The sequence below is a fragment of the Cryptomeria japonica genome, chromosome 6 (assembly GCF_030272615.1).
Source record: "Cryptomeria japonica chromosome 6, Sugi_1.0, whole genome shotgun sequence".
Classification (NCBI taxonomy): Eukaryota; Viridiplantae; Streptophyta; class Pinopsida; order Cupressales; family Cupressaceae; genus Cryptomeria; species Cryptomeria japonica.
Window position 1 is genome coordinate 564666503 of NC_081410.1, and position 25312 is coordinate 564691814.

The window sequence follows — 25312 nt, forward strand, 5'->3', positions numbered from 1 at the left end:
TCAGCTATATAGAGGTTATTTGTGCAGTTGGTTAGTTTTAACCTAGTGACAATTTCTGAGTTTAAACTTACTTTGGATGCAACTGTAAACTTTACACCTTGCAACATCTTTCATCACCTTCAGTCAAGCTAAGCCTGAAGCATAGGTGAGCTTATCCACTTTCATTAATTGGCCTTTAACCCTCCTTGATATGTTGATAAGCGTTTGTTTTGTCATCTTGATGAACCCCTCTAGCCTTTAATGTAAAATAGTGTTCGAAAATTATGAAGCAGGCAGTTTTGGGAATCAACACTACCAAAGATCCCCTACTAATTTTCTATATTTTAAAGCCCGAAGACTTTTTTAACTAATGTGGCTTACGCTCATGCCACAACATGGTCCTCTAAGAAGAATTTTTTTGATTCTTAGAAACATAAACCTCATAATTGTTGCACTGAGTGGTGTTTGTACCATCTTGTAACCATCTTGTCGAAGTCCGCATGTACACCTAGATCATTCATCTTGCTCATGGACAATAGGTTCTTTGCTAAATTCAGGATGTTTAGAACAATAGTGAGGGATTTGGTCCTCCCATCTACAAAGGCAAACGTGACTTTGCCATGACCAACAATCTTGAGAGAAGAATTATATCCCGAGTAGATCCTTCCTCCATCATAGTTTTGTATTCAACAAATCACTCTCTATGGAGAGTCCTATGGAAAGACGCACTAGGGCCAATCAACCATGCATTCTTAGATGCATGTGTAGCAAGGGCTGTAACAGATGCATCACTAATGTCATTATGAGAGGTTGAATCATCCTCTAAATACTTCTTACCTTCTCCTTGCCTTCCTTACTATGGTGATCTTGCCATAGTTTCTTCCTTTGATGTTAGATCTTCTAGGAGGCTTGGACCTCCCTTCAAATCTAGTTTATCTATCCTCCTTTTTGCCTTTGCCCTTGTCCTTGGAATGACCTTTGATGTTCAAAGCATCTTTTGATAGATTTTGAAGTATTTAAGCTCATCTCCTTTGATATTAATCCACCCACCACCTCATTGAGCTTTATCTTTGAGATGGTGCTACTGATCACCACAACCAGGTTGTCCCATGCATACTTCATAGCTTAGACTCAAAGAGTACTCAACAAAACTTGATTGCTTAAAAAACCATGTGGAAGTGTTTTCTATTTGATTTGATTCTTAAAACTAGGTTACTGATTCGGGTACGGATACAGATATGGGTATGGATTCGTGGGTTATATATGTGTGTGTGTGTGTGTGTGTGTGTGTGTGTGTTCAAACATCAAATTTATAAAATATAAACTATATCAGTGTATAACTATAAGAAGAGTGATACTCACAAATCCATAAGTGCCAAAAAATATCAAAAAATAGAATATTTTGATACCTCATTCATAATTTGCAAAAATTAAATTACTCAAGTCTCAAAATGTCATTACACAATGAAAATTCAAATTATAATCTATTTTAATATTCACGTTCTTTATCAGAAGCATCATGGTCAATATCAACATTTGGTTCAATTCCATTTGAACCACAACCGATTGGATTGCCACTACCTCTATCTGTGTCAAGTGCAGAAGTTGGTTCAAATTCATTTTTCAAACATTTTACGAAATGCCAAATCATTAACAACACAAGGAATGTGATCTCACAAAACATAAGCAAACAGCTGCTACATATGCATAATGTAAATCAACTGAAATAAATCTCAGTAATGCTGATATAAAGTTGACTAACCCTGTATTTATAGGTATAGCTCACAAATGCAACTGAAATGATATTTAATTGCTTGCTTGCTTGCTGGCATATTCTGATAAAAAATGCTAGCACAAAGTTATGAGAGTTAAACTGAGGTTTTAATTTATGAAACTACACTTGGGTACGACCCTTGGTATTGCCTGGGTGTTTGGGTTCTCTGTGGGTTCTTCACAGAAGGACCCACAGAGAACCCAGGAACCCAGGAAGAACCCAAGTTGTACCCGAACCGTACCCAAACAGTACCCATTTTAAGACCTGGGCTAAAACAAAAGAACCCGACATCCTAGCTTAAATACAAATGTAGTACAAAATTGCATCATCATACAAAGCCAAATAGAATAGCTAATTGCTAACTACTATGAATTTATGATGATTGTCTTTGAAAATCATCATAAATTGCATATCTAGGCAACTAAGAAAATAATAAGTTTTACACTTTCCTCTTCCCTATTCTAGTGAAAAATTAGGTAGTAGAGGGTCTAGTCCTTGCACTTTGTTGTGGCTCTCTAGTTAGCCTAGAAGATTGTGCCTTTGACTCCACCCCATTGCTAGATGGCAATGACTCCTTTGATACATCAATACCATCCAATGATAATTCAATCTCCCTAGCTTATGCTATAGTCACATCCTTCTCAAAATCAGCAATCTCATCCTTTGTAAACAAGGAGGGCTCATCATCCCGTAGGTTTTGGTCACTATAAGGGATCAATCTCATCCAAATCAATAGGTTGCTTTGATTGGTCCTACACTTTCTTGTGCAAAGCCGAAGGTTGTATTGCACAAAAACTAGGTCATTGAGGCACTATTGATATACAATGAGCTTATAGATACAATGGAGAGATTCCTTTTAGTGGGTATTTTGTGTGCGCCTGTGATGGTGGCATTAAAATTGAACATGCTGGAGGCTTTCAAGATGTTAGAGGGAGAGGCCGACATTCCAAACATTCCCGTTGAATAAAATTATAGCTCGTAACTATATTAGAAGTTGAAGTTAAGTCGTTTAGCATTGAGTCAAGTCATTTATATTAGTGATTTCGTTTTATTTACATTAGTTTTTAGAGTCTATTTTTCTAGGTTGGGTGTCTAATGACAACTTTTAGATTGAAGTTAAACTTTCTTAAAATTTGATTTCTAGTTATTGTTAGTTTAGCGTCTCAAAACGACTATTGAATTTTTATAAAGATATTTTGTCATAGTCTAAAAGTCCTATAAAATATTGTACATTGACAAAGTAAGTCAAAATCAAAGTTGTATCATTTTGTTGAGAACAAGGTCTATTTTTTCTTCTTCAATACATGAATTGTTAATTGTTGTGTCAACAAAGTATATTTGCTAAAACCCAAAAGTGATGAAAAATAATAAAAATAAAAATTCCCTCAATCGTAATTGGATGCAGTATCATTTGTACATGATGTCGATCTTGAGGGGGGGATTCTAAATTTGAGCCTTAAAGCCAAATTTGCTAAGTAAAAAACTTAATGGAGGATGGAGAAATAGGAGTTTGGAGGACAAACAATGTCTTCTTGTTAGTCACTAGTGACAAGGCCGCAAAATTGTATTAGTGGCACAAACAAAACTATTTGTGCCAAAATGACTAAAGCAAAGATTGGTTCCCAAGTGGCAAGGGTAACTATCTCATATTGTTTGTGATTATGAGTGGTAGTAATCTATAATGATGGTCGCATACTCAACAAGGACATAGTCCAAATTTTTTTGTGTTGTGTGGTATTCTATTTGTATTTGTGATTGATGTGGTTGTGTCCAATATTGAATGTGATTGCCCCCAATCCCATTTATTTGGTGATATATGATTGGATGTGTTTATCCCCAATCATAATTGTTGTGAAATGCGTCCCTTTTCATAACTGATAATGGATAGAAGTGCTTGTCCCTATCCAAATTTGTTTTATGACTTTGGATGGATGTGCTTGTCCCTATCTTTGGATGGATTTCAAAAAGGTCAATCCTATTGAAGAAGTGTAGTGAGGTAAGCTCCACTATTTATTTTTCACAAGTAGATGTGTATGTCCCTACTCCTACCTTGTGATTTTTTCGAACTCCTAAACTTTTTCACCAAGTGTTGTTAGTCCACCATCCCTATTTGGGGAATGATGTAATAAGGGGGCGTGTTGGAAATGTTACATCATCCACATTATGTTTAGGTTTGTTAGGAGTTTATTCATTTTTGCGAGGCTTTGTTATGGTCTATGTAAAGGAGTGGTTATGGGAGATATCCTATAATATAGGGGATTATGTCCAATAAATAAGTACTATGTATCATGAAACAATGTAATAATATTGTATCATTTCTGAAAACAATAATAATGATATGCACCTCCTTTACGTAGACCTCTTAACAACATAATTGAGGGGTAAACCACTAAATACATGCAGGCCTATGCATTACCTAATATAAATAATAACTCAGTATAATTAACTAAAGGCATGTATGCCACATGGCAACATTTCCATCAACCTATAGACAATATAATATTATATTCCTTGGTACATAACAAAGATCCCTTAGATGTATGAATAGAGTGCTCAAGATTGGTTGTCTAAGCTAATTGTTGTGAGGTATTCACACATCGCCCCATCGCAAATGGGGAACCTGTTGTGACCATTTCACACATCGCCCCATCGCAGATGGGGACCCCCTCTTTTTGCTTGTTTTTCGCTTGTTTTCACTTTCGTTTTTAGGGTTTTGTTAGTCCGTTAGTTGTCTGGATTTAGGGCTAAGCCTTAGGGTTTTAAATCTTGCCTTTTCAAGCCAAAATCCAGTCATTTTTGAGAGCTTTTGAGCTTTCCTTTCTAGAATGCAAATTTTGAATGCAATGATTTCGCCAAAATGGTCTAATTTTCAATTGGAATGTTCATGCAGAGCTTAAACTTGTCTAAGTGTTGACCGTCAATGTGAATTTTTGTCTGATTGAATATTTTGACCAAATTTTGACTTTTTTGAAGTTTGATCCTGGGCATTGGAATTGATTTGTTTTCGCCTCGTGAAGTGTTAAAATGTGAAAAATCTTGTTATTTTGGCCTGTAGGAGCAAAATCGCTCCTGTCCCTCAGTGAAGGACGGGAGCTCATTTTCAAATATCTCATCATCCTTGCAGAGTCCAGACAAATTTTACGTTTGAAGTGATAGAGAACGACGAGGTCTTTCATTTGAATATAAATTGAAGATTTTTATGAGCACAGAAAGGTCTCCAGGAGGAAAATCGCCCCTGTCCCTCAGTGAAGGACCGGAGCTGCAATTCAAATTTCGCCTTGTCCTTGCAAGATTTTGAGAACTTAATGATTTGAGGACGTCCGAAGGAAGATACTTTGCCAAATGAATATAATTTGAGATGCAGAAAACGAAGGAAAATGACCTATATTGACTAAATCGCTCCTGTCCCTCTCCAAGGGACCAGGGCGAGGTACCTTGTAGCTCTCGTCCCTCTCCCAGGGACCAGAGCGATTTCCTTCATTTTGCAAAATCCAGACAAGGGTCGAGGCAAGTTTACGTTCAAAAACAAGGGAAAACATGAGATGAGCACATTGAATATAATTTGAAGATTTTTTGGACGTCCATACCAGTGCTAAATGCCTAGTTCGCTCCTGTCCCTCAGGAAGGGACCAGAGCGATTTTTGATATAATTGCCTTTTTTGCAAAATTACAAACAATGTCAAGGCATGGGCGGATAGAGGGAAGAAGGACGAATCCGTTGAATATAAACTTAGCGCATGGCAAAGTGAGATGAAAGCCACAAGGGAAGGATCGCTCCTGTCCCTCTCCAAGGGACCAGGGCGATACAATGGTGATGATGCGTCCCTCCAAAGTTCAAGGTCGTCCCTCCAAGGTTCAAGGCCGATCCAAGTCAGGACGAAGGGTGGCGAGGACATTTCAAGGCATTTCCATCAAGCGCAACGTTGCAAAGGTCATCACATGGAAGGATTTGCACTCTAAAGACCTAGATCGCTCCTGTCCCTCTCCAAGGGACCAGAGCGATATCTACATAATGGCGTAAATTTCAAAAGGCAAACAAGTTTTAAGTTACCAAGAGGATCGAAAGGACATCATTCCACGCAATGAAGATAATTGCAAGTTGGTACAAACAAGAACAAGCATATTATGATGAACTTCGCTCCTGTCCCTCAGGAAGGGACTAGAGCGATATTGATATATTAGATTAATCCATGCAAGATTTACGTAAAGACAAAGATACACAAGGTTACATATGCTCCAGGACATCGTTTGAAGATAATTTGCAAGAGTTTTAAACGTCCAAACGTTGCTAATCAAGGTAAAAGTCTCATATCGCTCCTGTCCTTTGGACAAGGACCAAGGCGATGCTATTAAAACACTCCCGTTCCTTCAAAGATCAAGGCGAGGCGAGGTTAGGAAGTGCGAAGGACGACATTTGGAGGACATTGCAAAGAGGATCGAAGTTTAAAAGTCGCCAAGATCAAGGAGAAATAATGGACCGCTCCTGTCCCTCTCCAAGGGACAAGGGCGATGGTCCCTTTAATTCGTCCAAACATATGATGAAGACAAATGGGAATAAGCGCAAAGGACATAAGCAATGATATTGTTCGCCTTACAATGGAGGTACGAAGGTCAAAGATACAAGATGAACATAAAGACATGGAGATCGCTCCTGTCCCTCTCCAAGGGACAAGGGCGATGTTAGACAAAACACATGATATTTTTGAAAATCACGTTAAGACAAGGACGCACAAGGTTCTAAATGGCATCTGGAAGATGATACAAGGAAAGGATCGTACCAAAATGAAGAATTTCAAGCAAAAACATGGAGATCGCTCCTGTCCCTCTCCAAGGGACCAGGGCGATAATGGTCATGGGATGCATTTGCTCGCACAAGAAAAGAAATTCAAGTTCGAAAGACCACCAGATGATTGATTTGGGACGTGGAAATGAAGGAGTTAAACGTCGAAAACGCAAGAATCATGCCAAAGATGGTGAATCGCTCCTGTCCCTCTCCAAGGGACCAGAGCGATGAGGTACGTCCCTCTATTTACATATTTTTTGGTGCCAAATTAAACAATTCAAATTTTCTTTAAATGCTAAATCAATTTAAAAAATTGAAAATCCATTGGCATTTAATATGGCGTTAACATTTATTAATTATTTTTGCCTTATTTAAAAATCGAAATTTGCAATTAAAAAACGCAAGGCATTAGTAATTAATTATTTAATTAATAAAAAATCGATTTGAGCGCTCATATATGGAGGTCGGCCTTGTTATGTCATTGCAAATCATTTAAAAAATGGTTTTATTTTTATTAAGTCGGCCTAAGGGGTAAAGGATGCAAGCGCTATATAAGGGGGGTAGAATTATCATTTTCTACATCATTATTTTACCTTCCTTCATGCGAGTTGACAAGAGGCGAATATAGTGCGAGTTTTATTTATCCAAGGTGGCGAAGACATTCCAAAGGTGGTGCGATTTCAATTGAAGACCAAGGGTGGCGCGCTTAGACATTCCAAAGGTGGTGCGACTTCAAACCATGGTGGCGTAGACATTCCCAAGGTGGTGTGAGGCGTGCGAAGTGTGTTTGAAGAGGTGCGAATTGCATTGAAGATCAAAGGTGGTGCGAATTCGAAGACCACACCAAGAGCGAATTTGAAGATCTATCCAAGACCACGCCTAAGGCGAATTTGCTAAGGACTTGGAGATTTATTTGTGCGAATTTGAAGATCACATTCTCTCCAGAGGTGGCGAAATCAAATTTGAGGGGATCATATTGAAGATTATCTTTATACCTCAATTTTGCCTAGGCAAATTTTGTTTTTGCATTCTAGAGTTAGCTCTCTATCGAGGTATGGCGATTTAATTATTATTGTTTTATTCATTCATCGTCATATTTCAATTTTTGAATTTTAAATCTCTTAGCTCAATCGTTGTATTTTAGGAAATGATAACTCTAGGGACTTATCATGAGGTTTCCTGAAATCTATCTCTCTTATCCACGTTATTTATTGCAAAATCTATTTCTTATAATGAAATGTTGTGTAGGTATGGCGACCCCAAAGGCAGGAGCATCCACCAGTCGCTCGGCTCTCATGAAAGAAGATCAGAAGACCGAAGAAGTGGAGACCAAGATCGTGTCCAAGTGGAGCAACATTGGAGATACAAACTTGGGGAACTTTAGCACGAAGAAGTTCCGAGAGGTCCCTTACATCGGCAAGCCATCACCTGTCGCCCGGAGAATAATAGAGAGTGGCATTATCAAGGCGGCCGGTTTTCCTCCAGCTATTCAGTGCCACGAGTTGATGATCGAGTGTGCCCGTCATTACAATCCACAGTCCAGGACAATTGTGTCCAATGAGGGAAACACTTTGGCGTACCTTTCAGAGGAGGCCATAAGTGAAGCCTTCCATCTTCCAGAGCACAGGGACATGATATACAAGAGCATTGAAGGAGCCAGATCAGTGTACGATGATGATCCAGATGCTTGCCTAAGCATAATCAACAAGAACTGGCTACTTAAGAGTCGTCCCCGTCTGAGCAAAGTACCGAACACACCACACCGGATTGATTTCCAAGAGGAGTACAGAGATTTGATTACCATGCTCAACAGAGTTACAGGAGCACCTCATGCCTTCTATTTTGAGAAATGGATGTTTTACTTCATCCAGGTGATTGTTCAAGGAAAGGGTACAATACATTGGGCTAGGATAATTAGCCATTGCTTAGACGTACAGTTGAGAAGACTCAGGGCTACTAAGTCCTTCCACATGAGTTCATACGTCATCTATGCCTTAATCAGGAGCGTTGAGTACGCAGGACTACCTCACAGAGGAGTGATTGGAAGAGGACCCGGCGAGGTCAGAGTTTGTGAATCCTATACCTACTTGCATCATCCACCAGGGAAGAACTACAAGTTAATCAATGATACTTTCACGATGAACATCACCAGGACGTTGCAAGGAGGGATTCACAACAGATTATCTCAGGATGCCCAGGAGTTAATCAAGAGGTACGGTGCTTGGTTCATTCAGTTTCCCAAGTTCACTTACATTAGAGTGTATGGATGTCCTTTACCCCCATACATGTTGCCAAGATACCCGACAGATAGAATTGTGTTACTTGAAGTAACAAGGCAGTTGGCAGCATATGTGAAGGCATTCAGACACAGACATCAGAATGGAGTTCAGGTACCTATTATTTTGGGTAATTCAGTTGAGGTATGTCCCAATGTCTCAGCCATGGATGACGCAGAGAGGGAGTTAGCCTTGTATCCTTTTTCATCTTTTGCTTGGAGGAATAGTTTTGATCCTCATGGACATTTAGAGGAGACAGTCGGTAGAAGATTTAGACATGAGTACCAGATTGAAGATTTTATGATGAATCTCCTAGATGATCTTGAAGTGAAACGCAAGATACATTCTAGATTGCCTTTAGATTTCATCAGGAAATGTAAGATTTACAGAGTAGCCGACCAAGCTCAGGACAACGGCAGGCACATCCAATCTTCATATGATAGAGAGAGCAAAACAATAAGTTTGAATTGGAATGAGCCCGAAGCCGTGGATTTAGATGATTTGATGGCACCAGTCTTGTCTTGTACTCGCAGATGGGTAGACGTTCAGCACCAGAAGTTGAGAGAACAAGGCATAGCCATGTCTTTTACTTTGGAAGAAAAGCCAGCCGAAGGTGGAGCCAGTGTTAGTGAAGGCAATCCTAATCCTAGGAATTCAGGTGAAGGTAACCTTCGATGTGCCAGTGAGGGCAATCTCCATCCGAGAGGTTCAAAGAGAAAGGAAAGATCAGAAAAGAAAGAGCCTTCCAAGAAAAAGCAAGGTGCTAACAAAGATCAAACACCAGGTACTTCTTCCAGGCCAGAAGATAGAACAGTTCGAGTGGAAGAATCCATGGAATCGATGGTACAGAATGACAGACAGGAGGAAGAACAGGCACAACATGTTTCATCCGATGGATCTCTCCAAGACTATGATTTAGATAATGATAATGAAGTAACATCTCCTCCCAGACAAGAAGAAGTAGTACACAAAGAAATTCAAGTTCAAGAGACAAGATCAAATATCCCAGATTGGTTGAAGGAAAGATTGACTAAGGTGATCGTAATTGAGGACGAGGACAGTGCAATCGATCTAGAGAGCCTTGTTGGACGTTCACATATGACAACAGAGAAGAAGAAGGCTACAAAGATGTCCAAGATGATTCGAGATGAGACTGGATCTAGAAAACTGCAGATAGCTACACCGGCGGCAGACAAATATGAGGGTGAGATCCTAGCAGAGGACTATCATATACAGACTATTGAGTTAGGACCATCCACAGCAGAGCAGACTTTAGATGATGCCACCGACACATTTGAGGCATTGAAGGATAAGTTTAGAGAAGAAGTAGAAAAGAATAGAAAGCTTGAGAAAGAGGTCGGTGCATGGAGGACATATTTCAGTCACATCAATGAACCTTTGGGACGTCAGGATCCAGTTAGATCACCATTGCAGGCATTGCCCCTTCAATCAATCAATGAAGCAGAAAGATTCAGGAATATGGTCCAGCGTACATGTAATTGGATGGATAGATCTCACACGGTGGCCATTGAGTTTATTACAAGGATGTCGAAGATCACCCACCAGGCTATCCAAGTTCTTGAGATAATCCACAGATTGATGGCAACAGTAGCTGCATTTGCCCATACCAAGGACGTTGTCATCCCTGTCTTGAAAGTTATAAGACATACATCTAGAAGAATTTTAGCACAAGAGAGGATCTTAGAAGGTGATTCTCATAGTTTGTTTCAGTGGTCAACCTTACTCCATATAAAGAGTGTTCTCTTTGAGGACATCAGTGTTAGATGTGGTCAAGTTGAGGAGGTGATCAATCCGATCCAGGACAGAGTATTTGAGGTACTTCGTACCATTCTTGGCAGAAGGATCGAGGTCGAGACAGATGTGGATTTACAAGAATTTGAGGATAGAATCAAGATCATCTTTCGCAAGGACGCAGATGTTACAGATGAGCAGTATGATCAAATGTATGCCACCATGCTCCTGATTGATAGAACAAAGGAACTTGAACCTACTTGGGACACAGCTCTTCTAGATGCATTTGATCAGGTTATCCACTTAGAAGAGAGTATCAAGAATCTTCCCGAGATTCCAATCACAGAAATCGAAGGAATCGTGACAAAATTCATTGCATATGCTAAGAAGGAAAATTGGAAAGGGAATAAGATTCTAGATGAAAGGTTGTTACAGATGACATGACATCTTATTTCTCATTGGTTGATACCTCCTAGATTTTTGTGCCAAATTTAATATTTGGCTATGTATTTAATATTGTTCAGTAAAAAGGAGGTCATTTGTAACAAACCCTAATTAGGGTTTAGATGTCATGATCTTGTCCGTTGATTTACTTTCAATCTGGACCTTTCATTGTAATTGGGGATGCTATTTATACCCCCATTTTTCATCTGTAAGATAATAGTCAGTTAATAGAGAATAGAGTTAAGAGTGAAATAGAGAGATTAAAATTGTAAGCAATTTTTATTTTGTAGCAAGATTGAGTCTTGAAGAGAGAAATTCAAGCAATTGTTGTATATGATGACTTGGAAATCAATAAAATATTGAAGTTATGGTGTTTTGTTGCAAGTTTCTTGAGTTATCTTCATGGTTGTTGGATGTACTTGAATCACGCTCAATCAAAGTAGTTTGTTAATTAGAAAGACTAAGTGTGAGATTTGATATTTGGTAGGATTCGCAATCCAAACCACTAGCTTCTTGCTGATTGTAGGAACGCCTTGCGTGGTCGACTGGAAAACACTTTGAGTCCTTAACCTTCAAGCATTTTCGCATCTAGGATATGTACCTTCGTAGTAGTGTCCTTGGTCTTTGATGCATTGAACACCATTATTACCTTAGAAGATCGCACTAATTTCAGTTGAGTTGTTGTCTTATGGCGAAATTGAAATTGGTTGAGTCTTGCCAAATCTCATTCATGCTAAGTCGTTCCTAGGGTTAGGCTAGATTAGATTTACTTAAACCCTGTCCTTTTTCCTTTTTTTGAAAGTTCTTTTTAGATTAGTGAAATCTTCGAACCATTGAATCCGTAAGAAGCCTTGAAGGAAACAGCAAATCACATCATACCACTAAAAGCTTGTCCACACGTGGAGACCCCACTAAAAGAACCTTGGAGTCCATCTAACTGATCCTTTTTGCAGATCTTCAGCAGTTAGAGACTATTTTCTCAAGAGAGGATAAGATGCCTGTCGGTATTTTATTCTGTGTATGATTGTGTACAAAATACACGTCAACAGAACCCCACTTTTTTTGCTTTCTAGGTAGTGTTTGAGTCTTTAGCTATTAGCCTTTGCATTTGAAGGGGAATATAAGGTCAGGAGGCCAGGAGTCAGGTGAATAGTCTTGCATGAGTGTGAAGTAAGTAAGTTTGTAAAGTCTAGATATCATGAGAGTCAATCACGAGTGAAGAAAGATTGCTAGTTAGAGGGTCACTTCAAGTACTCTTAAAGGAACTTCACTTCACTTCATGAACACTCCTTGTGCAGTGAGTTTCTTACACTTCTCCCACAAAGCGGAAATTCACTCTAAGATCTCATCTTGAGCAAGTTATCATGCATTGAAGTTGAGAAAGTAAGTTAAAGAGAGCAAGGGAGAGTTTAGTTTTGATTTGGAATCCACTTCATAAGCTCAACCTTAGGAGAGACTTCACCCTCAAGGTCAGGAGAGCGAACTTCATGACTTAACAATTTGGAGCGAACTTCATGACTTGAGCATTTGGAGCGAACTTCAGGAGTTGAGAATTTGGAGGGACTCCACCTTTGAAGGAGCCTGAGCGAATTTCATGATGGAGAAATGAAAGAGGTTTGAAAACGTCTACTTTGAAGAAAACTTCAGGGATCATTTCACATCAGCGAACTTCATAAGTTGCACTTTTGGAGCGAACTTCATGACTTGCACTTTTGGAGCGAACTTCATGAGTTGCAATTTTGGAGCGAACTTCATGACTTCACTTTTTGGAGCGAACTTCATGACTTGAGGATTTTGAGTGAACTTGAATTTCATTAGTTTACAATTTGAAGCAAACTTCATGAATTGGCAAATTGGAGCGAACTTGAATTTCATGAGTTTACAATTTGAAGCGAACTTCATGAACTGGCAAATTGGAGTGAACTTCATGAACTGGGAATTTGGAGCGAACTTCATGAACTGGGAATTTGGAGCGAACTTCACCTTCAAGCCTACATGAGTGAAATTGAGAGTAGAGGAATGAAGGATGATTGATAGCATTTAACCTTGAATTGATTCAATTTGAAAACAAATTTCATGAACTCAACATTTGGAGTGACTTCCCGAGTTAAGAATTTGGGGCGAACTTCATGTTTGAAAGATTTGGAGCGACTTCATGAGTTGACAATTTGGAGCGAACTTCATGACTTGCACATTTGGAGCAAACTTCATGTTTGAGATATTTGGAGTGAATTTCACACAAGCAAACTTCGCGAGTTAGAAATCAAGTGCGAACTTCATAAGTTGAGAATTTGAAATGAACTTCATGAGTTTGAAAATTGGAGCGAACTTAATAAGCAAGGTGAGACAAACGAACTTCACATGCACGCCACTTGGAGTGATTTTCATCCTCATATTTAAACTTACATGAAAGATTTTCAACATCACAAGGCCAAACTTCATGATTTGGAAGATTGGAGTGAACTTCATGAGTTGAGCAAGACAAGTAAGCTTCACGAGTTGTGATTTTCACATACTTCATGTGCACACCTATATGAGCGATCTTCATGATCAAACCTATATGAGCGAATCTCAACTTCATGAATTCAATAACATGAGCAAACTTCATGTATGGAGGGAATTGAGTGAAGTTCAAGAATCCAAAGGTATGAGTGAAGTTCAAGAAAATGGAGGAGAGCAAGTTCAAAAGACAAGGGCAACTTAATGAACATCAAGGGTGGAGTAAACTTCAAGAGCTCCTCTTTAAGAGTGAAAAAAACAACTTCAAGTGTCCCCTCATGAGGGCGAATTCTCTTCATATGCTCTTATTAAATCTATATATCAAGTGTACTTGATACTCGCTTGTTTGTTTTGCAGGAGATGAAGAAAGAAATAAGGAGATCACACAAGAAGCATTCACTTACACAAAGACATGATCTACGACATCAATGACATGAAGGGAGTCACAAGAGAAGGAATTCCGAAGGAGAGAGACAGTGGTGACATCAAAAGTTCGTTCTAAGGCACACCGATACTTCAAAATTAAGAGGAAGACAATATCTATACCTTGCACCTCCATGATTGAAGCATTCAAGAACATACTTTCAGAAGAGTTAATCAAAGTTAGAAGATCATCATTATCATCGCGAAAGCTGGATAATGTTGAGTAGTGTTGACGTGTATTTTGTACACTATCAAACACAGAATAAAATACCTAAAGGTACCTTATCCTCTCTTGAGTAAAGCCTCTGATTGCTGAAGATATCGCGAAAAAGGATCAATCAGGATGACTCCAAGGTTCTTCGATGTAGGGTCTCTACGTGTGGATAAGCTCTCTGTGGTATGATGTGATTTGCTGGAATCACAAGGGGACTTACATTTGATGATTGAATGTCTAATTTGCTTTGAATATTTGCTGGAACACAAGATCTTACTAGCTTTGACTTGAAAAAAGGAAAAAAGACGAGGGCGAGGAGAGAATCTAATCCTAATACTAAGGAATGTAGGAGCAATGATTGATCTTTGATGAAATTCTAACTAAGTCTTGTTTTGACATCACAGGAACATCTCCACAAGGTTAGTGCGATCTTCGAAGGAAAGCTTTATGATGTTCAAATCATCACTACAGGCATAGACACCATCAGGTTGATGCATATCAATGAAGAAGCGACAACTGAAGTTAAGCTTAAGCTGAATGATTCCAGTTGACTACACAAGGCAAGTCTGCAATCAACAAACTGCTAGTAGTATGGATATACGAATTTCACCATCAATCAAGCACATTTCTTCCACTCATCTAATAACATGAAATCAAATACGAGAAGTATAGAGACCACGCAAATTGTCGAATCGACCCATAAATTTCACCATTTCTTCAATGAAGTTACAAGTCTTTTACAACAACATCTTGGCAACAATCTTTGCCTTCTCTCTCTACTCTATTTTAATTGCTATTCTATCAACTAGCTTCTAACTGCTTCCAACTATTCCTAACTATTCTAACTATTGCCTTTACAAAATGAAATGCCAGGGCTTATATAGTGCCCTCAATACAATTTGATGGCTTAGATCAATTCGAGATCAATGGCCAAGATTCAATAATGAAAACCCTAATTAGGGTTTGTTACAACCATTACATAACATTTAATGCTTGACCAATGATAAAATTGTATTGCTTGGACACATGTCCTCTCTGGAAAATTCCACCAATGAATAGCCGGGGTAGGTACATCGGAGTTTGTGCCACCTTCCATGAGTTAGGTAGATTGAATCTGGAAATGCTGAGGTGGACCACACTGACTGGAGAAGTGATGACTAGGATGCCACCTCGTCTGACACTTGTAACTTGGTAGATATTCAACTTGATGTTGTTGAGAAGCTAGCTTTAATTAATTCATCTGGAACTATCTGCTTCTTCAACGAACCCTTGTTCTAACTTCTTGTGTCCTCGATGTGCAGGATGATTGATGTACCTCGCCTTGGAATACTGGATTGGAGAAGTCGCCCTTGATGACGTTAGTCCAAAGAAGGTCGTCCTTGTCGATGCTAGGCTGGAGGAGGTCGCCCTTGTCCTTGCTTGATCGTCCTTGATCTGGCTTGATTTTCCTTGAGGAGAGTCTTCCGACTTGTAGATCTCTCGAGCTTGGGAGTCGCCATCTTGACACCTCCACTTGGGAATTAATTCTAAAAAATGATGCAAAAATAGGAGAATTCGCTAGGCAAAATGTAGATCAAGACTCCCTTTAGCAAAATGCGCCCCCTTTAGTCTTCACAAGCATCAACTCCACCACCTTTAGCTTCTTCAAGATCTGGAAATTCGCCTTCAAATGTCTTCAAAAATCTGGAAATTATCCTCCAATCTAGCAAGAAATTCTCCTCTCCAATAGCCTTCAAGATGAATTTCGCCCTCTTCAAATTGCTCTTCAAGTTCGCATGAGAGATAATGCAAGAATGATTTGAATTGTGAAAAAACACCTCCAATATATAGAGCGCTCACCTTCCACTTACCCATGAGGCCGACCTTGCAAATAAAGGCCAAAAAAAAAAAAGAAAAAAAAAAAAGAAGAGGCCGACTTGATAAAATGAATAAAAATAATACCTCAAGCGCTTCATCTTTTAATTTTAATTTAATAATAATTAATTTCAAATGCCTCAATTAATAAAAAACGATTTTCCAAGGCTTAAAATTAATTATTAAATGCTATGCGTTTTTCATTAAATGCCAATTTAATTAAAATTTTTAAAATATTTCGAAGCTTTTTAGCGAACTTGGCATCTAGTGCGATTTGCTAAAATAAGGCAAAAAATAATGAATGTTGATAACTTCGCTCTGGTCCCTTGGAGAGGGACAGGAGCGCCTTGGCAATTATGAGCTCACTTATGTTTTGCTAATTTTCAAAATTATCTTCAATGGACCGATTATGCCTCCCTTCATTCATCTCAAACATGAAACTTGTTTTACCTTTGCCAGAAATTTGTCTTGTGAGAAAATCGCTCTGGTCCCTTGGAGAGGGACAGGAGCTTCCTATAAAAATCGCCCTAGTCCCTGGGAGAGGGACAGGAGCGCCTATTGCAACTTGGGTCGATTTTCTCCTTTGTAAGCCACTTAAGTTATATTCAACGAGCAAAACATACTTCCCTTGTCCTCCTCAAATCGCGAAATTATTTAAATCTTGCGAGGATAATGCAAATTCGGAATTCAAGCTCCGGTCCTTCAGTGAGGGACGGGAGCACTTTTTCATTTTTAAGCCAATTCGTCCTTTGCTAGTCTTCCAAATTATCTTCAATGGATGAATCTTGCCCTCTTTCATTCATTTCAATCACGCAACTTGCCTTGCCTTTGCAAGAAATTTGTATTTTTAGAAAAGAGGGACGGTCCTTCAGTGAGGGACGGGAGCACTTTTGGAAAAGTGGGACGGTCCTTCAGTGAGGGACGGGAGCACTTTTGACATCTTGGCGTACCCTTTTGTTCTTTAAATCTCTTAATTGCATCCAAGGCATAAAACATCCTTCGTCCTTCCCATCCAAGTCAAGTTTTGCCATAAAATATCAAACAAATAGGAGAAACTTGAAAAAGTGGCACGGTCCTTCAGTGAGGGACGGGAGCACTTTTTGTCATTTGGGTTGATTTACTCCTTTGTAGACTGTTTAAATTATATTCAATGGACAAAACATGCCCTCCTTGATCTCTTCCAATCATAAAATTGTCCTGATCCTGCAAGAACAGTGCAAATTTGAAAATCAAGCTCCGGTCCTTCAATGAGGGACAGGAGCGATTTTTGCCCTCTAGGCCAAATCTTTACAATTTTCATCTCAAATTTCCTTTGCTAGGGAAGATTTCACCTTACTTAATGCTATGAATAAAAGTTAATGTCCAAAAAAGGTTTGAAATTGTGCATATAAAGAAAATCGCTCTGGTCCTTCAGTGAGGGACAGGAGCGAATTTGACCTTCTAGGCAAAAAACTCCATCATTTCATTGTCTTTGATCAAGTCTGAATGCTCTATCATGCTCATTTCATCCTTCACCATGCCTTTGATGTTTCAATCTGACCAAACAAGGCCAGGAATGACTCAAATAAGCCTTTTCGCCCTGGACCCTTGGTGAGGGACAAGAGCGCTTCGCCTTGGTCCTTGGGAGAGGGACAGGAGCGAAATTCGCTCTGGATCCTCAATGAAGGACAGGAGCGAAATTTGACTTTTTGAACTCTCTATCAGGATGTTTGAGAGTGGTTTCAGACCTCCAGGAGTTATATTGCAAAATCTAGTTTTTTGAGGTTTTTCAGTTTCCAAACTTAGTCAAATTTCAGGATCAGGACATTCCAGACTTAGCCAAATTTCAGGATCAGGACTTCACTCCAGCAGGACTTGCTATCCTATTGATCTCCCCGACAGCACTCAAAATGCAAAGGCTAACTAACAAAACCCTAAAAGACCAAAAAACAAACCCTAAAAAGCAAAAAAGCAAGGGTCCCTATTTGCAATGGGGCAATGTGTGAAAATGTCACAACAAGTAGCAAGAAATTTTTCTTCATGATGATCTATCAAGCCAACAAGTGCAAGATAAAGGTGGAATCCTAGTCATTGTCCCAATCACCACTCACCAATCAAAGAAGTTCCACATCAGCACGTCTTGATTCAATGTACCTGACTCACCCGTGATGGCACAAACTTCGAGGCACCTACCCTTATCATCTATTGGTTATGTTAAAGTGTTGTGATTATTTCATTGGCCAGAACTAAGTTTGTTGTAACAAACCCTAATTAGGGTTTTCATTATAAAATCTTGGCCATTGATTTCAAATGGATCTGAGCCATTGAATTGTATTGAGAGCATTATAAAAGGCTCAAATCTCTCATTTGTAAAGGTTAATAGTGGATAGTTAATAGTTAGCTAATAGTTAATAGCAATAGAAGGATATATAGTTTTGGAGAATAGAATAGCAATTAGAGTAGAGTAGGAGGAGAAGGTAGAAATTGTTGCCTAAGTTGTAAATGAACTCCATTTTCATTGAAATTATGGTGAAGTGTGTTGTTTCTTTACAATGTGCATGGTTTCTTGTTGGATCTTTATGTTAGATGATAAATAAATTAGATTGAATGAAGGAATTTGTTGAATGTATTCATGAGGAATCCGCCTAGTCCATACCACTAGTCTCTTGCTGATTGTAAGTGTGCCTTGCATGGTCAACTGGAGTGACATGAGCTTAAATTCAAATTGTTATGCATCCATTGTTTATGCGTTAACTTGAATGGTGAGCAATGTTTGATGGTAATGATTTGAACATCTTTGAAATGTCCTTAGAAGATTGCACTGAGCTTGTGTCAAATTGTTCAGTTTGATGGTGAGACCTTGCCCAGTAGGATTCTATCTAATCATTCATCCATCTTCTTACATTCTAGGTCTTAGAATAGACTCTCTCAACCCTTTCTTTTTGCCCTTTTTTTTTCAATTCAAGTTAGTTTAGGACAAAAAGCATCACAAGATTGAAATATCAGATGATCAAGTTCTAGCGATTCAAGCATTCAGGCATTCAAACGTAAGCCCCCTTGTGATTCCAGCATAATCACATCGACCATCTGAGCTTATCCACATGTAGTGACCTACATTCATGAACTTTGGAGTCTTCTCAAGTGATTCTCAAGCTAATCTTCAGCATTTGAGAGATTTTATTTAAGAGAGGTTAAGATACTTTTGGGTATTTTATTCTGTGTTTGCATGTGCATAAAAAACACATCAGCACTAATGTTCTCTGAATCGAATCTCCTTGTGCTCTGAAATACCTTGGCAATGTTTCTATCCCTATAGCTATTTGACTCGAATATCTTGGGTAAGTGCATATCTCACTAGAATATTCCTAATCTGAAATATTTAAAACTCTGGTGACAAGGGTTTTGAGGACCCCTGACTTGTTAGCTGGATGGGAAGAAGCCTGCAAATAAAGGTCTGTATGAGACACCTGCTTGTATACTTGCTTAGCCAGAGAACCATTATGTTTGCATTTTAACAGATATCCAGGGAAGGGAGGCAATGCTCCATTGGATTATTCCATGGTAAACTGAATGTTACACATGTTATTTAGATGGGCATGTAAAGCCTTAAGACTATCCCTTTCATGTTGCCACCATAAGATGATGTCATTCACATACTGTTTCCATCTTCACGGTTTATGAGGGAAAGAGTTGAGAGACTTCATCATAAATCATTCATTGTCTTCAAACCCAAAATATCCTCTCTAATTCATTTCTGGTGGGTACATACAGACATGACTCCTTGCCATCCAATCGTTCTGAATAAATTCAAAGTCATTTGCTTGCAGGTGCAAATAAAGAAAAATGCTAGTATGAAACAATTACAAGGTGTTTGTTTAGCATTACGAGGGCTTATATAACTGCATTAAGATTTCATTTCCAATGACTGGAATATATGTTTTTTATCTGTAGTCAAAAACTTTGCATTTGTTTTCATGGTCTGTAACTGAACTAAGTTGGACACCAGTCATATTGGGAGCTTTATAGTCTCTTTTCAGGTAGTTTTTTGTTCTTGTGTTCCTTTCTTGTAGAGAGGTTTTTGGAATCTTGATTCAAACATGATTTGTTATCCCAATTTTCAGTACTTATCAAATCATTTACACTCAGATACTTTCTTTGTTTCACCTGAATGCGATAGCCAAAAACAATTTTAAACGTTGCATGTGTTTTTGATTGATTAAGCAGGGGAGGGTCCTAAATTCATTTACAAAAAAATAACCGTAACAGAATAGAGACACACGCAAAAACAACAAAACTGGTCACCTGACCAGCCCAAAACCAAAGAACAGCAAAGAATCAGCAGCAGTACAAAAGGAACACAAGACACAAAATTAACAGAGATAATTCCAGTCTTTTAAACCTTGCATGCGTTGTGAATAAGCGTTGAAAGATTATCAGTTTAGAATGATTTATATTCTTGAAGTGAAGGTTATCATTAATAATGTTACTGTTAATTATGCATACGAATTAGTCTCAATGTCTGGGCTGACACATTTTGTTGACCTTTCTTTGCTGTATATATTTTCATGTAGTTCATAGAAGCTCTAATGTCATGGAATATTGAACGTGAAGCCCACATTTTCCTTATTATCCATCCCATGAACTGTCTATTGATATTTTGTAAGGATGTCTTCCACTTATCTTATCATGTTTATAATGTTATCAGGTTGGTACACCTAAGACACATAGACGTTTCCTTGCTCGTGAGGATGGAACTTATGGACCTATACCTCGTCAAAGTCCAAAAGGGCTGCTTGGGATGCCATTTAACACAACGGTATTAGATTTAAACTTTTTTAACTGGGGAGGATTACTGAAGCATGGAGAATTGTGTAGGGGGTTTAATCAGGGTTATGTATAGTTACATCTAAATTTGAAGGGAATCTTAAGTTAGAGAAGGCATATTTTGTATTTGATGTTTTAGCTTCTAAATATGATGGTCTTTGGTCATCTGTAACCTCCGTTTGTGATCCTATGTTACAGGCTGTAGATGGATTATATTGTGTTGGGGATAGCTGTTTTCCTGGGCAAGGAGTTATAGCTGTTGCTTTCTCAGGAATAATGTGTGCACATCGAGTGGCTGCTGACATTGGTGAGCTTTTTTGGTTAATAATTGCGTAGAATTATCAGTGATAAATTATGCTAAGACATGTTGGCAAAAATTAAAAGATGAAATTATGTTTTCTCAGGATTGGAGAAAAGATCAGAGGTCTTAGACAAAAGTCTCCAACAAATGCTGCGGTGGTTTAGGTCATTGGCTTAAAGAGCTTTCCCAATGGAACTTAGACCTAAACTAAATGTTCCATTTATGCCTTCTCTGCATGAGTAGGTGGGCTGTAATATTTATGGGTAGATTTATATAGAAATTTTTATTTATTTTTAACTGTGTAGCTGTATTTTATTCTCTCCTCCTCGGTAAGTGAAGCATTTTAAGGCCATGCTTCACTTGTTCAATACTTTGGACATTGCAGTTGCTTTGGGAGCTTCATGATGCTTTAAGCATGAGTTTTGTTCCAAGTCAGTACAGTTCAGGTGGGCTGTGACATTTTTGGGTAAATTTATAAAACAAATAATATTTTTAATGTGTGGCTGTATCCTACTCTCCTCAGTAAGTGAAGGCGTTTTGAGGGCATGATTAGCTTGTTCAATCCTCTGCATATTGTGGTTGATTTAGGAGGCTCGTGAAGCTTAAACACAAATTTTATCTCAAGCCAGTAAAGTTCAGTTAAGGTTGCTTTGAATGATTATGAAGCATTTGAGGAGTAAGTGCTCCCTACAAAGTAGCTAGCTAATTTTTATGCATTTCTGATAATCTCAAATAGATTTTGGATTGAGCTTGGCCTTAAAATTATATTTGAAAAATGTTATCCATTAACAATGGGAGTGGCTCCAATCCGTATTCCCTTAAAATTCATGGCCATCTCCAACAAAAAAATTTAAATCTCCACAACTTTTGTTATAACTTTTAGGTAATTAAAATTTGTAAATTTTTGCATTTTAGATATTTCTTTATGTTGTTTTTTCTTACCCTTATCATGTTGTCAAACAACTAACTTGTAATGCCCCCACCCTACTCATGTGATTCACTCAAGGACAATAAAGGGGAGAATAATTAATATTATAAATGTGTATGGTGAAAATGGATAACAATAATAACAATATTGAAAGGCTAAATGAATCCAACCACTAAACCCTAGCCTAACAATGAACAAAGATCCACCATAACATATGAAGATTACCTAAGACAATGCAAATAACTCAAAAATCACAAAGATTATACCATCACATGTCCAATAGGGTTTTGATCTCCATTCTTCCTATCTCCATTGATCTTGCTTGATATATTTGCTCTCAGATTTTTATATGCACAAGAGCTCAACAAAGAACGGAATGTGGTTGCAAGTAGGATCGTAATGTAGCTAAGTACTCCAAAATCAGTCATTAGTCATTAGGGTTTGACAATGAAGGAGGCATCTTCTTAAATAGAAGACACAATATGAAATGGAGGGTTAAGATTGAGAGGTGTAAAAAGAGAGGTCGGCTAGGATTAGAGGGTAGGTATAAGAAATACCAAAATAATGAAAGAGGTAGGTAGTGTAGGAATTAAGAGATGAATGACATGTGTCATGTGTAGAAAAAGATAATGAATTAATTAAATAAATAAAGATTTATTTAATTAATAGAAGAAGTAGGACAATTAAATAAATAAAATATTTATTTAATTTAGGAAAAGGATAATTTAAATAAATAAATGTATTTATTTAAATGAGAAATAAGGCTAGAAGAGGATAAATGAATTAATTAAATAAATAAAGATTTATTTAATTAATAGAAGAATTAGGCTTAGATAATTAAATAAATAAAATATTTATTTAATTAGACTGGACAATTTTAGGTGTCTACATTTTGCCCCTCTTTGAGACAATGTGGCTTGTCGCGTTGTTTCAAAGAAGATAAGATGAACTGATACAGAGTTGCCCTAGAATGGGAATGATATGCCCCCTCGAGAGATTGGATGAAAATGTTTGAAAAGATTGCAGACAATCTCTCGATAAGAAAGAAAGGCTAGAATGGACTGATCGGATAAGGTGACAAAGTCACGGGATAAAGAAGACTGACTCGGGAAACGAAAGCGAGGGCTAGGATTAGTCTATAAGATAGACCACGGGGGAAAATACATCCTCATTGTCATCTACACATTCACAAGAGCATATTGCAGAGCGAAAATAGAGCAGGAGCAGTCAGCAGCGATGGCTTTGGTTCATAGATTTGACCGCGTTCACCGATTCCAGAGGCCAACAGAGGTAGGAGAGCCAGTAAGTACCACAAAACCTCCTCGTACTTTGATGCATTTATTGTTGTCATTAATGCATGCTAGGTAATATAATAAATGTGCGTTTATGTCATGTAAGCGCATTTGCGTTCAAAAATGTGAATTTGTGTCTTCCAGGTCAAATCGGCAGTTCTGTGATGAACATACGCTGTCGATTGGATAAGCTGCTGAGAGGATACACTCAAGAAGGTCCTCTAGGGAAGACTAAGATAGATCAAGGCACTTTGTGATGAACAGTGAGTACCAAGATAGAGTACTTTGTGATGAACAGGGAGTACTAAAATATGAGCAGCACTTTGTGATGAACAGGGAGTGCAAATGTGAGTAACACTTTGTGATGAACAGTGAGCGTCACACACGTAGTACTTTGTGATGAACAGGGAGTACTACTAGGATAGATAGCAACACTTTGTGATGAACAGTGAGTGTCACTAGGATAAATAGCTATGTGCATTTAGATAGCGAGTAGCATTTTGTGATAAACAGTGAATGCCACTATGACTAACATGATTTGATTGTTTGACTGCAGGAGTATTTGCCTATGTTGGAGTCACGGGAGAGATTCTCGTCCACACAGAGGTTGCGACCAGAGTTGTCGTTTCAGGATAGAGCTTCCATTGAGGAGATGGGATTGAGACACGTGCTGTATGTGCCTGAGTTTCAGGCAAACATGGGTTTGTTGACTGCGTTGGCTGAGAGATGGCACTCTGAGACGTGCACGTTCCATCTGCCGATGGGTGAGATGACAGTCACCTTAGAGGATGTATATAGGATTATGCGGATACCGATTGATGGGGAGCTGATTCCGTACGATCGAGACGGAGACAGGGATGCCCTTAGACGAGTGTTCTAGGATCCAAGACTGGAGATGAGGGTGGGACACGTGGCATGGGATACCATGACATCAATAGTGTTGGCAGGAGTGATCAGTGAGTTCCTCTGTATCAGTTTTGTACCCTTTTGTATAATGATGTAGAGACCTGCGGGTGATTGTAGCCATATGATTTTGACATCATTGTATCATGAAACTTTATATATATATATATATATATATATATATATATATATATATATATATATATATATATATATATATATATATATATATATATATATATGAGATGATGCATCTTTGCGGCAGCTATATGCATGTGTACCTATGTGATGAGATGTTCTTATGTGATGCTTATGATATGGATGCAAATATGTATATGATGCAATGCAATATTTTTTTTATTTTTTATTTTTTTTATGTTTTATATGTGTATGCATGATGCAAATGTGAATGTAAGTAATGCAGATGAATATGATAATGCAGATGTAAATTGTGCTAATAGGTGTTGTGTGCAGGATGTGATACAGTTGTGATATCTATATGTATGTATGAAATACTTATATGTGGTAATGTAGGTGCAACTACATGAAATGCAAATGTTTTTGGTGTGTCATTATACTCAGTCATGTGATAGTAGGCTACACGGACTCAAGAAGGATGATGGAAGTCAATCAAGAAGGGGGGATGGAAGACAGAAGATATGAAAGTGAAAGAGCTTCTTGTGCGTTATCATCATTGAGCTTTATTATGGCAAGTAGGTTATGACAATCGAGGCATATGTTTGACCTAGAAAGTCATTGTACCCGTTTGCATGGAGATAAGACAGTCACAAACAAGGAATGCCCCAATTCATACTAGACTTATAGTGTCCTCATATCCTTGGACAAGTCATAACATTACTAAGAGACAATCCACAGACAGCAAATGCAAATAGGTGACGATACCCCATCCTCGCCTTTCTAGTCAAAGACATCTTGGAAAAGCTAAAAGACATGTCACCAAAAGATAAAATCAAAAGAAAACCAAGACTCGACACCAACATCCACTGTAGTCCTCAAGTTTAGTGTCTCTTGTCACTTGTATAAGTCTTATTTGATTGTGGTCACAATGTTCACTTTCACAAAAAGG

At 38.3% G+C, this 25312-nt stretch overlaps 1 protein-coding gene across 1 annotated transcript in view; it reads left to right on the forward strand.

The window, feature by feature from the left end:
• LOC131068049 (prolycopene isomerase 1, chloroplastic) overlaps positions 1–21598 on the forward strand; it is a 76066-nt gene extending 54468 nt beyond the window's left edge. The window contains exons 11-13 of the mRNA XM_058003259.2: positions 20683–20793; positions 21000–21108; positions 21206–21598. Of these exons, the coding sequence (XP_057859242.2) occupies positions 20683–20793; positions 21000–21108; positions 21206–21279 (294 nt within the window). The 3' untranslated portion in view covers positions 21280–21598. The remainder of the gene's footprint in view (positions 1–20682; positions 20794–20999; positions 21109–21205) is intronic.
• Positions 21599–25312: the final 3714 nt, after the last annotated feature.